The sequence below is a fragment of the Cynoglossus semilaevis genome, chromosome 14 (genome assembly GCF_000523025.1).
Source record: "Cynoglossus semilaevis isolate Cse_v1.0 chromosome 14, Cse_v1.0, whole genome shotgun sequence".
Classification (NCBI taxonomy): Eukaryota; Metazoa; Chordata; class Actinopteri; order Pleuronectiformes; family Cynoglossidae; genus Cynoglossus; species Cynoglossus semilaevis.
This window is the reverse complement of record NC_024320.1, coordinates 2,092,012-2,108,034: the sequence shown is the minus strand read 5'-3', so window position 1 is coordinate 2,108,034 and position 16,023 is coordinate 2,092,012. Positions and strand designations below refer to the sequence as shown.

The following is a 16,023-nucleotide window of genomic DNA, read 5'->3' as shown; positions in this document are numbered from 1 at the left end:
TGCTGCTGTTGCTGTTTATCTGTGGAGCTGCTAATGTTGCTGCTAACGTCCACATTCATTACTGTGTCTGGAACTGCACCTGTTCCTGCTAAGACTGTCGCTGGATTCACCATAGACTCCCGATGCAAGCATACAGTACGTGGATCAGAGTTGTTAAAAAATGATAATAAAAACATATTGTTTTTACATGATAACAACAGGGATCAAAAAGGAATTATTATCATTTTTAAGAGAATAAAATACATATTTTCTACCTTTTTACAGGATCTTTATTAGCTCAAATAATATGCTAATGTTAACCTTTGGCTAACTCGTCTACCCCCCACGTACTTATTGTGCAATAGGGTTGTAGGGGAAGATCAGAAACACATATTGTGTGTTTACTATGCAGATAGTTTTCCTACAATTAATTTGCTTTAAAAAAAACAAAACTCAATACATCGTTGTGTTTACAGTATCACATTATATCAAAATATATTATATCATTGTCCCATAAATCATAATACGTATAGTCTTGTGATTCTGGTCAATACAAACACTATTATTATTTAATTTGTGCATTTTTGGCTAACAGTAATCTTAGCTTTATTTTTTTATTTATTTTATTTTATTTTTTATTTTTTTGCTTTTGGTGAACTTTCAGCTATTTCTGGATAATTCTAATTATTTCTCATTCAATTCAGGCTTTTTTTTTTTTTCATTTTTGACCTTTAGTTATTTCTGTCCCAGTCTTCAATTTGTTAAATGTTTTGCTAATTTGGTGACAATTACAGGAAACTTTCATTTATCTGTATTTTGGCTGTTATAAGCTAACGCTCTTTATGCTGCTGCTCTTATAGTGCCTACGGCTAACTTTAAGTGACGTAGGAAATCAGGGTGAAAATCAATTGGAGAAGGGCCCTGGTTTGCTGAACCTCAGTGATGGAGTAATATTCACAGTATTAGCAGCACCTCCTCCTACACCCACCGCCCCCTCCCTCTCTTATGTTTCATGTGGTCCAGGCTACAGCTCGGTTGTCTCTGGCTTGTAGCTGGATGCCTGCCGGTGGATCAGCGGGGGAGTTTGGCAGCTTGTTAAATGTTTTCTAAAAACACCCACAGTAATTCACAGAGTCTGTAATTAATGAGCAGAAGGGCTCCACGGGATAGATGCTGTGTGTGTGTGCGTCCGTGTGTGTGTGTGCTTTTGTGTTGGGTTGGGCTTGTGATACGACGAGTGAAATGAGAGAATCCCTGCGAAACAGATCGAGACAGATCTGTGTCGCAATATCAGGTACAAGTGTGTCGTGTGAGTTTGCGTGTTTGGGATGTAGAACCACATCTGTGTTTCAAAAAAAAAAACCATCACTTTAACTCTATTTCGAGTGCAATTGTTAAATATTGAGTCACACTTTATTAAAATGTCTCCTCCTGAAGCAACAGCAGCTGTGGAGAGGTTTTAAATAAATGATTCATTCTATTTTCTCTTCTGTTTTTTTTTTTTTTTTTTTTTATATTCTACCCTGTTATATTTTATTGTTATCTGTTCTATTTGGTTCTATTCTATTCTATTTTTGATCTCATCTTACATTTTTTTTTCCTCTTTAAATCTCCAGCTCTGTCATCCCTCAATCTGTTCCATCACATTAAAGTGTCTCTGCCAAATCATCTCCATCCTCACACTCTTTTTAATGTCATAATCTGCTGCTGCCGCTGCTGCTCTTTTCACTCCTCTTTTCCTGCTGGCAGCCTCTTAACCCTCAGACTGAGCCGGCACCACTGAAGCATTCAGAGCAACCTGACCTGTCCTTTGTTTCCTAAGCTTTTGTAATCCAGGATTTGTACTCAATCAAGTCACGAAGGACAGAGAGAAAAAGAAAAAAAAAGAGTCATGACACGAGTTCACAGCCACTCTCTGTTCTGCTTCTGCTCTGGTAGAACGTCCACTCAACTGAGCAGAAATGTCTGCTTCTGTCTGTACGGCATTTGGGATCGTGTCTTGTGTAGACGTATTACATTTTATAGATATATATTCCAAACGTGTCATTGATTCTTCTTCTATCACACATCTGCCTGTTCTGGTAGTTAGCTACTGAAGCTAAAGTTATAGCCTAAAGTTCTTCAGACTAAAAGCTTAACAAATCAGTCTCTGTTCATTTGGGGGGAAAAAAAAGCCTTTAGGTTTTCATTGTCCTTTTTAATCCTCGTGCGGTCCTTCGGGACCGCCTTTGTGTGTTGGCTCCCAGTGTGCTTTAGTTGTGTGCCATTATGTGTGAGGCGCTAGTTTAGCTTTATAAAATCGGTTCCAGGTCAGTAAGCACAACCGGAAGTAATACATAAGGCGCAATGGGTTATAAGGCTCGCTGTCGAGGCCTTTAAGTGCGCCTTAGAGTGTGGAAAATACACAAGGTATTTAAAAAATTGGAAGATTAAAAAGTGGGAAATTATGTTTTAACTTGTGTCTTCTGCAAATGACGCAAATCAGTGTTTTGCTTTGCAACCTTTAGTATGTATTAAAATATGGCAATAAGCATATAGAAATCACAAGTCCTCAAAATCTGAAAAGTCATGTGGGAAGTTGTTTTCCTTAAAAAAAAAAAAAACGGTCATGGAAAGAAACGGTCATTTCAAGTTACGCAAGTTGTCATTAAATTACCACTCGACTAAAAGTGAACCTGAACACTCTACATTGCCCCCTACCTCATCTTGAGCTTGTTTTTTATATATATTTGGTTGGACTTGTTTTCTATATTTCTGATTAAAGGTTCTGCAGGTCATTCCTGCCGTTACCTGTTAACTTCTTCTCTTTTTGGTTTTTGGTTTGCTGTTGCCTTCATTTGCGCGAGATAATAGTCTCCCTAATGAGAATGTTTCTCATTGGTTTCATTGGTCCAATTCCAAGGTTGCTCAGACTGAACTACTTAGAGGAAACTGAGCAAAGATGAAGAAGTAGAAGGTGATCCAGACAGGCATCTGTCCATTTTCACCATCTGCTGCAGCCTGTACCGTGTCTCTCTCCTTCTCAGCGTTATAGATTATTTGGATGACTGTGATGAAGCTTGGGAGACTCTGGTTCCCACTCGTGGGTCAGCTGGTCATCTGTTTCTTCCTTGTTTGCAGCCATTAACTCCACCATCTGTTGGTTTTTAACCATAAGGATTGTTATTATGCACAAAGGCTTTGGATTCCTGCTCGGGGATTATTTGAGAAGTGAAGGTCATTGAGTGCTGATGGATTTCTTTTTTTATTTTTCCACTTTAAGAACAATCTGCCTTTTTTTTTTACTTAAATCAGTACCAGGAGATTTGTGTCTGTGTCTCTTTGCCTATCTTTTTTCTCCTCCACCTCCATCTGAAAATCATCAGCTCTAATGGTTTACCAACAGCAGCAAAAACAACACCATAAAGTCACAGTCAACGAACATAATTGGCACCTCACTAATGTTTCACCTCACGTTGTCCTCAAACCGTTGCGTCACAGTCAGAAATCGATTCTCATTTTTTTTGGTGCATTTTTTTTATTATCTACAAACTGCCTAGGTATTATCTTCTATGTAGGTTTAGTGGCTGAATATATTTTTCTCTTTACCCAATATATGCTGATGGATGTGGGTGTGAGGTGTCTTCTTTTTTTTTTAACTTTCAGAATGTGCCTTGTCTGCTGTGAGAGAATAACCCTGCGCCATCATCAGGGTTGAGGCTGCTAACGTTAGCCCGTCATTGAACAAAATGTCTGCTGTCTGTGTGTACACACGTGTGTTGAGCTATCGTTACATCCTCAGCAGATGTTAAGCGAAATGAATGATGAAGCAGATTTCCATTTAAATGCAGCAGATGTTAAGCGAAATGAATGATGACGCAGCTTTCCATTTAAATTTAAATTTAAGTTGCAGCTAAAAGGCCACATAGCAACACTCATACGGTGTGCAGATATTGCATGCACATTTCCGGCCATGTTGTGGAGGCCTGAATGTATCCATTTCCTAACAAATGAATTCCACCTAACGTGGATTCTGAATCTGTCAAATGTTGATTTTTTTTCCCTCCTTAAATTGAGGCTCCTTTAATGAGGAGTGTAACCTCCTTCACTGGGGAGTTGAACTCTCTTTAATGGACAGTTGTGTCTTTAAACTGGAATTTGCCATCCTACATTGAGGATTTGCCTCTTCCTAATGGGCATTTCTGTCACCTAAGTCTATCCAGATAGAACTGAAGTAGCCCATTGCACATGAGCTGAAATGTTTTTTAAACAAATTAGGAGTTTAGTTGATGGAGCTGGTTTGGTTAAGTCAGTACTTCTCAAATAGGGGGGGTGCGGTAAGGTGCCCAGCAGGATGTGAGGTGCTTCCAGTGGAATATGGCACGCATATGGACATAAGTGTACCACTGCTGTGATGCATGGATGATAACTCCAGTCTCCAGTCACTAGGTGGCAGCAACTCATACAGCGGTTTGTAGAGATAGAAATAAACATTATCAGGTTCTCAATTGTATTTCAATTCACGGGTGTGTTGGTCGAGGGGCACGGGGGGCGTGAAAACATTTCTGTCCCAAAGGGGGGGCCATGGCAGAAAATAATTAGGAACCACTGGGTTAAGTCATGATTAAGTTTTTTTTTTATTCTTCCCAGTTCGGGGTTCAGGTGTTCACCTCAATTTAATGAGAATTATGTTTAAATTCTCCACGAAAGGGAGTTTATTTCCCCCACGTCCTAAAATAAAGTTGTTGCATTACCTCCATAACAACCGTGAGCAAGGATTATTCTCCCTTAGATTTTAATCTGGATCTTGATTAGGGTTTACCCTAAATGATTGAACATTTAATTCCCCACCTAACTCCCAAAATGGACATTTTTGTGTCTTCATAGAAATTGCTTATGGGTCGATTCAGGATTTTTCTTTTTATGTCGTTGAAATGGGCGTTTTTTTTTCAACTTGATTTGTAGGGATGTAACAATGCACTTAATTGATGATGAGGTATGATTCACTTTTTTTTTGTTGCTGTTGCTGATATTTGTTGCATTTTTAAACAAAATGATTTTTAAACAAAACTGAAATACAAAAATCCCTTATTTGTATTAACTATGCACAATACCATTACCAAAATGCACTTTTCTGAACATGCTAGCATCTCTCTCCCGTTAGGCTAACGTCACAGGCCCGACAGCTCAACGTAGGTTTCAAAAATAAAGTACCCTTAGCCTTTCATAATAAAAACGTGCAAAAAATTACACATAAAACATAAATTACAAATAACTTGACAATTCACAAAATGGGTCTCTTATACAAAATGAAAAGAAATGTTATGTCAATATGGAAATTCAAATAGCAACAGTTACAATTAGTGTGTGAGTGTATATGTGCGTGTGTGCGAGCATCTGGTGACGCACGTTTCGATGCTAACACGCACTCACAACCGCACACTAGTTTGTTTGTATGTGTGTTTGTTAGTGAGTGAGTAGATTTGCTTTTGTGTGTGTGTCTCTGTGTACATGTGTATTTGCGGATGCTTGGATGCTTGTGTGTGCCTCATGAATAAGTGGAGCGTATGACATTTACCACATGAATTGTTCGCCTGCTGCTGAAGCAGAATTGTGTCAGTGTGCCGTCGCCTCTTGTTTGTCTCACAAAGACCAGGAAACATGGAATTGTTTGTAAACATGGTATTTCCAGAAAGGAAAACAGAAGAACAGACAGACAAACACTGAGCAGATGCCTGGGAATTTCTTTAACGACAGTGAACGCATCAAGATATAACATTGGAGCAATTTTTGTAACAATCAGAATCAAAAATTGGGAATCAGCTAATGCTAAAAATGAACTTAAAGTCAAGTCTGTTTAATCTTTATATATCAATAATATTGACATTTCACTTATAAGTTTGTGTAGTGTGTATTGGTTTGTGTAGAGTGTGTGCTGTGTGTATCAGTGTGTGATTTATGCGTTGTGTGTATCAGTTTAAGAAGTGTGTATCGGTGGGTGCCAGTGTGTATCTTTGTGTGTCCTTTCCGATCCGATACCGAGTAAAATTCGGGCTGGTATCGCCGATACCGATATCGATACCAATATTTTATCATTTGTCTTTTAAATTAAAAAAAATGCGTATTTCAAATCATAGCTTCTTTAAGAATCCAAGGCAGAGTTATTTATTTATTTATTTTAAACTCTGGAGTGTACTGAAGTAGCTGCCTCATTTACTATACAGTCAACACAACAATAGAAAAAACCCGAGAACACAATCATATAAAAATATGTCAAAACAATGTTTCAAACTCTGAAAACATGTTATTTGTTAAACAAAAATCAACATAAAAAATCTGAGGAGCAATTTGGGACCCGAAAGAGTCGGATTTTTTTCAGCGAACCGAGCCAAAAGAACCGGTTCTCTAAAAAAAGAGCCAAAATTCCCATCAATAGTGACTGAGTGAGAGCACGGAGTAGAGCCACCTGTGCTTACGCATGACGCACACACCCAGGCGGAAGAAGAAGTAGTCCCACCAACCGAGAGTCACTTAGACAACATCTCAATCATTTGGATACTTTTCACCATGTTTCTGTTTAGGATACACCTCATCTCAGAATGCGTAAGTATCAAAAGTATCGATATTTGGATTTCTGAATCGACTTCAGAGCAGAAAAATCCAAAAACGGAAGTATCGATATTTCAGGATCGATCCGCACATCACTAGCATGTACCGGTGTGTATACCATTGTCGGTGTTGTGTATGTGTGTGTCGGTGTGTATCAGTGTGTGAGTAGTTTGTATCAGTGTGTCGTCTGAACGAGTGTGTGTAGCTGCAGCAGCTCTGACTTTAAATGAAATCATTAGCTCTTAATTAGAGCATCGCTGCTGCGATAAAGTTACAACGGCACATAATGATGTATCGACGGGAGGCTGGTTCACAAACTTTTTACCTTCTCACACTCCATTTCACAACCTTTGCTTTTTCCTCCTTTGATTTTCCTCTCAGATTCCTCCTTTCTGCCATTTTCCTTCTGCTGTCATTTCTTATGTTCAACATCGAAGTTCAACTTTTGTACAAGCGTTTTGCACTTGTGAAGCAGCTGGTTGTAGTCAGCGCTTGGTCAAATTAAGATTATTTTACTAGGTCGCTGGATTGGCTCATTTTCAAGAACAACACTTGAATGAATAAATGGGCCTGACACCAATACTTCTATTGGTATCAATGTCTTTCAATTATACATTGTTATCTGTAAGGTAACCAACCTCAGCTATTGGTATCAATGTCTTTCAATTATATATTGTTATCTGTAAGGTAACCAAGTGAATATTGACCTTATAATCACATGAGCCTTTGACCATAGATAATCCACTGAAAACATTTCAACACGTGTTGTAAAATTGAGAATTCATCTCATCTTCATCAGAGTAGAGTTCTGTTGGCTCGAACAAACGCATCAGTGAAACAGACAAAATAACTCGTCCTTAGGTGGCTAAAATGGTGGTGATTTTAAAAATGAATATTTATGTGGTGAAAATAGTTAAGTTGTTTTTACCTTGCTCACATGGTCATGTTGGTGTCATGCTCTGAGACTGGGTTTTGATTAGTTGGCCCCCCGTCCACGCAGCTCCAACTGCTCTTTGAACTACCGTTACTTCTTCTACTGAACCAAAAGTGTTTCTGACTCTGACTTTGGTTCTCCCACAGTTCCTCCTCAGTTCCTGAACTACCCGACCAACACTTACGCTTACGAGTCCACTGACATCGAGCTCGAGTGTGCCGTGACGGGAAACCCACAGCCCAGTGTTCGCTGGATGAAGAACGGCGAGGAAGTGATTCCCAGTGACTATTTCCAGATCGTAGTGAGTGAAGACTGAATTGAGAATCTTCTTTTGGTGTCGTCATCATCATCAACATTCTGTATTATTTTTACATCTCCTACTTGATCACTCGTTCTGTTTTACATTCTCTACTAGTCTTAACACTCACTAATCACGTCTAGAGTTCGACTGTGTTCAAATGTTGTTTGTTGTCATGGTCTTTCTCCAGGATGGCAGCAACCTGCAGATCCTGGGTTTGGTGAAGTCAGACGAAGGGTTTTACCAGTGCCTGGCTGAGAACTCAGCAGGAGGCGCTCAGGCTATGGCTCAGCTCCTTCTCCGAGAACCAGGTACAAACACACCAACGGCCCTTTTTTTCCTGACTGCCTGTAAACATGTCATTTCCTGTCTGATCCCGGGTTTGTTTTCTGTGAGTGACACCCGTGGCGTCTACCTGTCAGTGGCTATTTTGATGATGGTGTCACAGTGATGTGGTTGAATAACCCGGTGTGTGAATATCAAGGTTTAGAACTGAGAAAACACACCGAATGACTCGGTTAACAAAATCTACAGTAATTTCCACAAATCACTCCACAAGACAGGCCCTGTGTTCTCTCCTGTGACTACACAACAGATGGATAGATATTAAGAGGGTCAGATGGTTATTGTTATCACTTGGTTACGAGCACCACAGGAGCCATGACACATCCCAGTAGGCTCACAGCGGCCAATCAGATGTTCCCACGAGAAAGCACTGCAGGTGTGTGTTTGTGTGCCAGTGTACTCAGCATACTACCTTGTTACCCTTGACAAAGGGAGGCTTTTTTTAACACTGAGTGTTTTACATCAGAGATTTAAAAATCGTCCATGCTGTCAAGGAAAAAAACAAAAAACAAAAAACGAATCAAACGTTTTGAAAACTAAATTCACAAAAACAATTTTCCTTACTTAAATATATTCACAAATATGTATATTATTCAATTTAATATAATAATATGTATATAAATAGAATTATATATATTATATATATAAATATATATTAATTATATATATATTTATATATATTATATATATATGTATATATAATATATATTATATATATATATTTATTATATATATAATAATATAATATATTATTATCTATATTGACAACAAAAAAAGAAATTATGTTTGATGTTACAACGCAACAATTAAATATGTAAACAGTATTTGTCTAAACTGACAGTCAGATACACGTTGAATAATAATAATAATAATATTAAATCATAATAATATTAAAGTTTGTAACTTGACCTCACTTCACTATCAAATGTGTAGTTCTGTTCTGTAGCACAGATTTGGTCAAATGTTTTTTTTTTTTTTAACTGCTTATTTTAGGAACATCAACAAAAGTCAATAAAGTTAAAAAACACTGTTTGACCACAGGCGCCTTTTGAATCTCATCCCTCCATGATTACAGTGAAAAACAGCCATGGATTCCTTTTTTTGACAAGCTACTTCAAACATAATTTCCTTCCGAAAATAAGACCAAACATCCGATAAGAACATGACGACACTGGGATAATAAACGCACTAAAAATAAACCCAAACCACAACACAAGTCATCCACTTGATGTTAGTTCTAAACTAGTCGGAACCAGAAGTCAAATTTACAGGAGCAAGCACCAGAGGCTGCATTCTCACGGATGAATACTTTCATCGGCTTTAAACCAATTTTTTTCCCAAACACAGGTTGGAAAAATTGATGTGACATTTTCAGAGAGGGAAAAGAAAATAGAGGCAGACAAGAAGAAAGAGGAAAGTCATTTCAGATCATTTTTAAACAGCTGCAGGGGAAGAGACAGAGGGATGATCACAATGTATGGAGAGAGAGAGTGGGGGAGGAAAAAAAAGAAAGAGAGACAAAGAGATAAAGATGAGGTAGGAAAATGAGGAGGATATAAAATCCAGTCTGCCATCACAGGGGGAGAGAGAGAGAGAGATGAAAGTAAGAGATGAAAGGATCAAGCGAAGGGCAAAGTGTGTGTGTGAGTGAGCGAGTGAGTGAGTGAGTGAGAAAGAGTGAGAGGAAGTGTGTCAGCCATGACAGATTTGTATTCCACTGTGAGCATCTGACCTTAGCAAACCCATCTCACTCTCACTCTCTCTCTCTCTCACACACACACAGACACTGTTGAGTGAATGGTGGAGTTGGGGGGGGGGGACTCTGTCTGTTGCCATGGTGATGCTTGCCCTCAACACTACATGAGTAGAATGTGAGAGTGTGTGTGTTCGCGACAGGGTAAATATAGATTAAGCGTTTGCCTGAAAGAGCAAATGAAGAAACACCAGACACCGTTTGTGTTTCTCTCTACAGTACTCTAGGTATCATATACGCATAACCAAGCTAGGGTTCACATGCAGGTGAATCCAGATCCATGTTTTCAGATGAACTAGAGTTCACATGTTTGGACAGCTCCAAAAGAAAACCCCTCCAAGGAACTCTGGTTAGTTTAAAGCAGTACGTCTGAAATAGCTTTTAGCTTTTCTTTACGTTAGCAGCATAGCGAACCGAAAATGTTCGCTTGTTACATATATTAATATTATATATATATTTTTTAGATTGTTAGATTGTTGGGTGTAAAAGGCTCCAATGGCATATCCCACTGCTGTAAAGTCTGAACAATAGCTAGTAACTCTTACAGTGGTGTGTGCAGATAAATAAATAAATATGACTAGGTGCTATATAGTATTTAGGGGGGGGGGGGCAGAAAATAATTGAGAATCACTGGTTTTCAAAGGTACTGATCAGGAACTGAACCTTCACTGAGGTTGAGGAGTGAAATATTAGTTATAATTGGTGATGATTTTGTTGCCATTATTAAAGGCTGACCACAGCAAAGACCTAAACTAAGATAGACCGAGAAGAGTTTAGGGCCATGCCTCGGTGGTCCAAGATGAGGACTACACTGAGGGCAGAGCAGATCGGGTCTAAGGCACACCTGACCCAACACTGCAGCAGTAAAGATGAAGACAGAAATTATTTCTCGAGTCAACATATAAGAACAACGACTTCACTGCGATTGTATCTGCTCTCGTCTACTGTTTATTGATGTCTATATTTGTAATTGTTCTATCTTTGTATAAATAGAAAGAGCTTCGGATCAGAATGAAAACCCATTAGAGTTTATGCTGTAAAATCCCTGAAGACTTTTGGAATATGCAGCAGACGAGGCTGAAACTAAATCCTCTGTAATAAATATCACATTTTTAACAAAGAGGAAACAACAATCCATTCAACAGTTTGTCCCGCAATATTATATAAAAGAATAAATGAATACATTTTCTACGCCTTTAGTTCTTCTCCATCTTATTTCTAGTCCTCATTCCTCTTTTTGTTTCTCACCTTTCAATTCTGCGTGAATCCTACCATACTGATTTCAGTGAATCAAACCTGGTTGAGTGAAGTCTAGTTCTTCACCTTCACTAGCCATAGACTTTAATAATAAGAAAAATATTTGTTATTTCTTGAAAAAACATTTGTCTGAACTTTTCCAGTCTTCTTTGTTTTGCTTTCTCTTCTTCTTTTTCTTCCTCTGCTTCGTCCATTTTCTCTTGCAGCCACAGTTTTTTGTTTGTTTTTTTTTTTTTATTTCGTTGTTTTAGTGACAGACTGACTTTATTTCCTCCACAACAACAACAGAAGAAATGGAGGCTCGGCAGTGATCATTCAGCTCCAGTGTCGCTTCAATCCACAGTCAGCAGCAAGTGACAACAGAGACAGATTTAATGAAAGTCACTCGATAACAGAGACAACGAGACATGTGGAGACAGAGAAGGACACAAAGACGGAGGACGCGGAGTTAGATGAGTCACCATGAAGAGAAACAGCCGGTGGAGATCACGTTTAGATCACGTTAGTGACTTAATTTTGCAAAAGGACCGTGGGGACAGACCAAAGATAATACTAGATCAGACCCAGGTCAGAACCACGACCAAAACTAAGACAGTCTAAAACACATCTAAACCAAATTAGGACAAGCCCATGTGAAGATCAAGGAGAGGGTCCATTAAGGAAACGTTTAGACTACCGTGTTTCTGGACTACAAGCCGCTATTTTTTTCCACCCTACTTTTTTCCACCCGCTTTGAACCCTTCAGCTTAAACAACAATGCGGCTAATTTATGAATTTTTACAAACTAACGAAGTTCATACCGCTAGCGATCAGTGACATTTCTGGTAGGCTACTGTGTGTTATAGTAGTACCGTATGTCTGTTTGTGAATGGCTGTGTGTGTATATGTGCATAGGGCGCACGAGAAAGAGAACGGTAGAGAAAATCTAGCGCAGTTTGAGCCCCTGTCATGTTAAAGGGTGAGTTGGTTATACAGGAGCTGTTAAAACTCTTTGTTTATGGTCTGTTGTGGTCAGTATGGCTCATAATAAATACCCCAACACAAGCACAAAGTAGCCTCAGAGCTAATGTTAGCTTCGGACCTGGAGCAGATCACAGAGTCTCCCCTGTGCATTCCAAATACGGTCAGGGGCTCCGAAGCAGAAAAGAGCTAAACTGTAACCAGCCGTGTTACAGACACTGTTATGAAAAAAAGCATTTATTTAATTAAAAGTGAAATGAAAATTTTCTGTGTAAATATCCCATGTTACAACGTGGACACCTGTGGCTTATAGAGAAATGCGGCCTATATTTGTACAATTTTTTTTTTTTTCTTTTAAGATTTAGTGGGTGCGGCCTTTATTCAGGTGGGCACAACAGTCTGGACATTACGTAGCATCCATCCATCCATCCATCCATTTTCATCCGCTTATCTGTTACCGGGTCGTGGGGGCAGCAGTCGCCACCCAAATCACATTGCACTGTACCACCCCCCCAAACCTTCCTGCAGGTGGTGAGTCCACTGGAAGGTACCAACCGCCCTAACCGGGATCCGAACTTGCCCAGGAGGTGAACCCTGGGGTTCCACACCAATGACAGAGATATTGCCTCTGGGCCAAAGCGCCACCATTACGTAGCATCGGGACCATTTTTAGACCAAGGTTAAAGGTCTAGACAAGTCAAGACCAAGACAACAGGACTTAATAAGGACAAAAGCAAAGTAAGAACAATTGGTCTAAGTCCTGTGAAGAGCAGGTCCTGGTGTGATCCAAGTCCAGTCTCACATGGACGGTGTCAGTCGTGCAAAGAGAAGGTGACTGTGTCTGAAGCTGAGTCGATGAGTTATTTCACACTGTGTAGGTGCGTTTCTTTAAGAAATCATGTCGCCTCGAGCTTGGCGTTATGAGAAGAGCAGGATATACAGCCATGTGCACGCTCGCGCGCACGCAAACACAGTGGTCCTAGACACGCATCCTTTTCCTCCTGCTGCTCCTGAGTGATGAGGAAGGGATTGATGGGGAAGGTCTTTCATCACAAAAGGGATCAATGTTAGAAGTGACAACACACACACACGCACGCACGCGCACACACACATAGCTGAAGCTGGTGCATTTGTCGGTGAAAGGCAATGAGGTACGAACGTCAAACTTCGGCCCAATCGATACACGCGTATGACACGCGCATGCACACACGTACACAGAGTCTACGACGGCATTCTGTTCTCTCTCCAATCGATTCAACTCAGTGTGCCGGTGGAAACCTCAGTGCTGTGAGAGGCCGTTTCCATTTCTTCTTTCCTCCTGTCTTTGTAGATCTTCTTTCATGTCAAACTCAGGAGACGATGTTTGATGGAGACACAAGACGAAAAAGGATTAGGACGATGGTCTGTGTATGAAGAGTTGTGCAACGAAATATCACAATATTTCAGTGTTGTATTGATATTTTCTTACACCCCTAGCAAAGACACGTGTGTCAAACCTATATTTTAGCTCAGTTGATGGAATATATAACTGATGGAGCCCCCTCTTCCACTATATATAATGTGTGAAAAAAAAAGGTTTAATTTAAAGTGATATTTAAACTATCTATAAACCTACACTGGTATTGTTTAGTGATCCACCGAATTTTCGGCCCCTGGATTTTTTTTTGTGCCGAAAATGGCCCAAAAGTGAGTTTTCGGTTTTCAGCCGAAAGATTTTTGTCACCGAAAAAACACGGCCCAAACAGGAAGTTATGCTGATGCAAGCAAAAACAGCACTGATAGTGCAAACGTGCTGCATGTGACTGGATTTTGGACAAATTGCAATATAGAAAAAAGATCAATGATTAGCGATTTGCAAAACGTGTAATGCTGAAATTTTAAGAGTTGGGGTACATCTGCAAAGAATTTGTCCACGTCGGGCTCATTTTCTCACCTGATCCTCATCCAAACATCCCAATTGCTATGCTGAATATGAGAAGAAGGAAAGCCTCTTCGCACGAAAACAAGTCTCGGCTGCATACAGCAACTCTCCGCGACTATCAGTTCACAGCAGTTGGTCCTAATAGAGAACATTCTCTCTCATCTTGCCCCGTTTGAGCAGCTAACTAAAGAGATCAGCTTCTCTGATGCGTCTGTAACAGATGTTAATCCTTTAATCTCGGCACTAAAAGCGTCTTCTAAGCAAAAAGATTGCGATGGACCATGGAGTGAAAACATAGAAAAGTACACTCATAGAGTCTGTCGGCATATGTTTGAGGTCTATTCAGATCCTCTGCACTTTGTCCTGACTGTCCTTGATGATAAAGATCATTACTGGGCTGCTGGAATAAAGCGGCACCACGAGAAATGATCCGGCAAAAGACTTAAATGCACTTTTTGTTTTTATGAGAGAACATATTCAATTTTACAATCTTTCAGCAGCCCAGTAGGCCTGTACATTATCATGTGTAATGTACACATAAGGGGGGGGTTAAGTTTAACATTTTCTTTGAATTTATTTTATATTGTGCATTGTTGGAAAGTGTCAAGTGTTCATAATGTATGCAATACATCCATCCTTGCTTTACAATCCTTGATGTTATTAAGGTTTAGTTTGCAGTCATAGCCATAAATGGAATGGTATTGATAATTGGCATAATCATTTATTTTGGTTTTCTGTTTTGGCCAAGAATTTTCATTTCAGTGCATCAGTGTTGTAGCATAATCATTTATTTTGGTTTTCTGTTTGGGCCAAGCATTTTTCATTTCAGTGCATCACTAGTGTTGTATCTTTTAGGTCTAGAGTCTAGTATTCAAATGGTACAGAGGTACGTGTAAATTATTCAGCTATCACAGGTCCTGCATTATAATAAAAAGTCAAATCTTTTAGGTCTAGAGTCTAGTATTCAAATGGTACAGAGGTACGTGTAAATTATTCAGCTATCACAGGTCCTGCATTATATTAAAAAGTCTTTTTTTTTTAATTCTTTGGCTAGGTTTGCGACTTATACTCAGATGCAATGCGACTTATATATTAATATATATAAATCCACGTGTTTGTTAGCTCACACTGAAAGCCACTAGAGGGCACTCTAGGCTTTTGTACCGTTATCTGCTATTCTTGTACCTCTTGTACCCGGTATTTTCACACCGACAACCGCTAGAAAAAAAAAAATTGTCTTGTCTACATAGAATTGTGTTTTAAATTGTGTGTAGACCATATGAATATCTTTGTTAACAATTTGAATATATCTTATGTGCTATCAAATATACTTATAATAAAGAACATTTTAGCCAACTGAAAAACTAACCACAAAGATTAAAATAAATGTCCATTACAAAGCTTAAACAGCGCTAAAGTTAGCAAAAGCAAAAAAAAAAAAAAAAAATCACTAATTTTAGCAATACAAAAGAAACTATAAAAAAAATATTATTAATATTAGCTAAAACATCTAACCAAAGCTAAACTACATTTAAAAACTATCCACAAAATAATAAAAGCAGTGAGTTACTCCGAAACAATGGAAGAATCAAAAGTTAAAACAACAGGTGCTGTACCTGTGATCACCACATAACCTGGGGCCTAATGTTTGAATGTTGCATATGCACACATCGGGTGGCTTCGTCGTTTTCCACAATCATGTTCACATGTTTAAAAAATATGTGGAAATGTGCGGGTCTCGCAGCAGCACCATGGCTGGCGTATGCACAATTATGCAACTATTGGTTCTTTGACGACATTTAGACGTGCTGCACAGTGGTGAAAAATATGGTATTAGCAATTGCAGCATTAGCATGGTTAGAAGACCTTGCAAATGATGCAATGAGATGGGAGCGAGTATTCAGAGAACACAAGGATTTATGTGCTAAAGATGATAATAGGCAAGTGGGCCGTTTTTTTTTTTTTTTTTTTTTACCAAGGCCTGTGTT

The 16,023-nt window shown here is 39.0% G+C and overlaps 1 protein-coding gene across 1 annotated transcript in view; it reads left to right on the top strand.

The window, feature by feature from the left end:
• dcc (DCC netrin 1 receptor) overlaps positions 1–16,023 on the top strand; it is a gene marked incomplete at its 5' end in the record, with an annotated part of 104,345 nt that overhangs the window by 10,838 nt on the left and 77,484 nt on the right. Inside the window, 2 exons of the mRNA XM_025061992.1 lie at positions 7,648–7,802; positions 7,990–8,110. Of these exons, the coding sequence (XP_024917760.1) occupies positions 7,648–7,802; positions 7,990–8,110 (276 nt within the window). The remainder of the gene's footprint in view (positions 1–7,647; positions 7,803–7,989; positions 8,111–16,023) is intronic.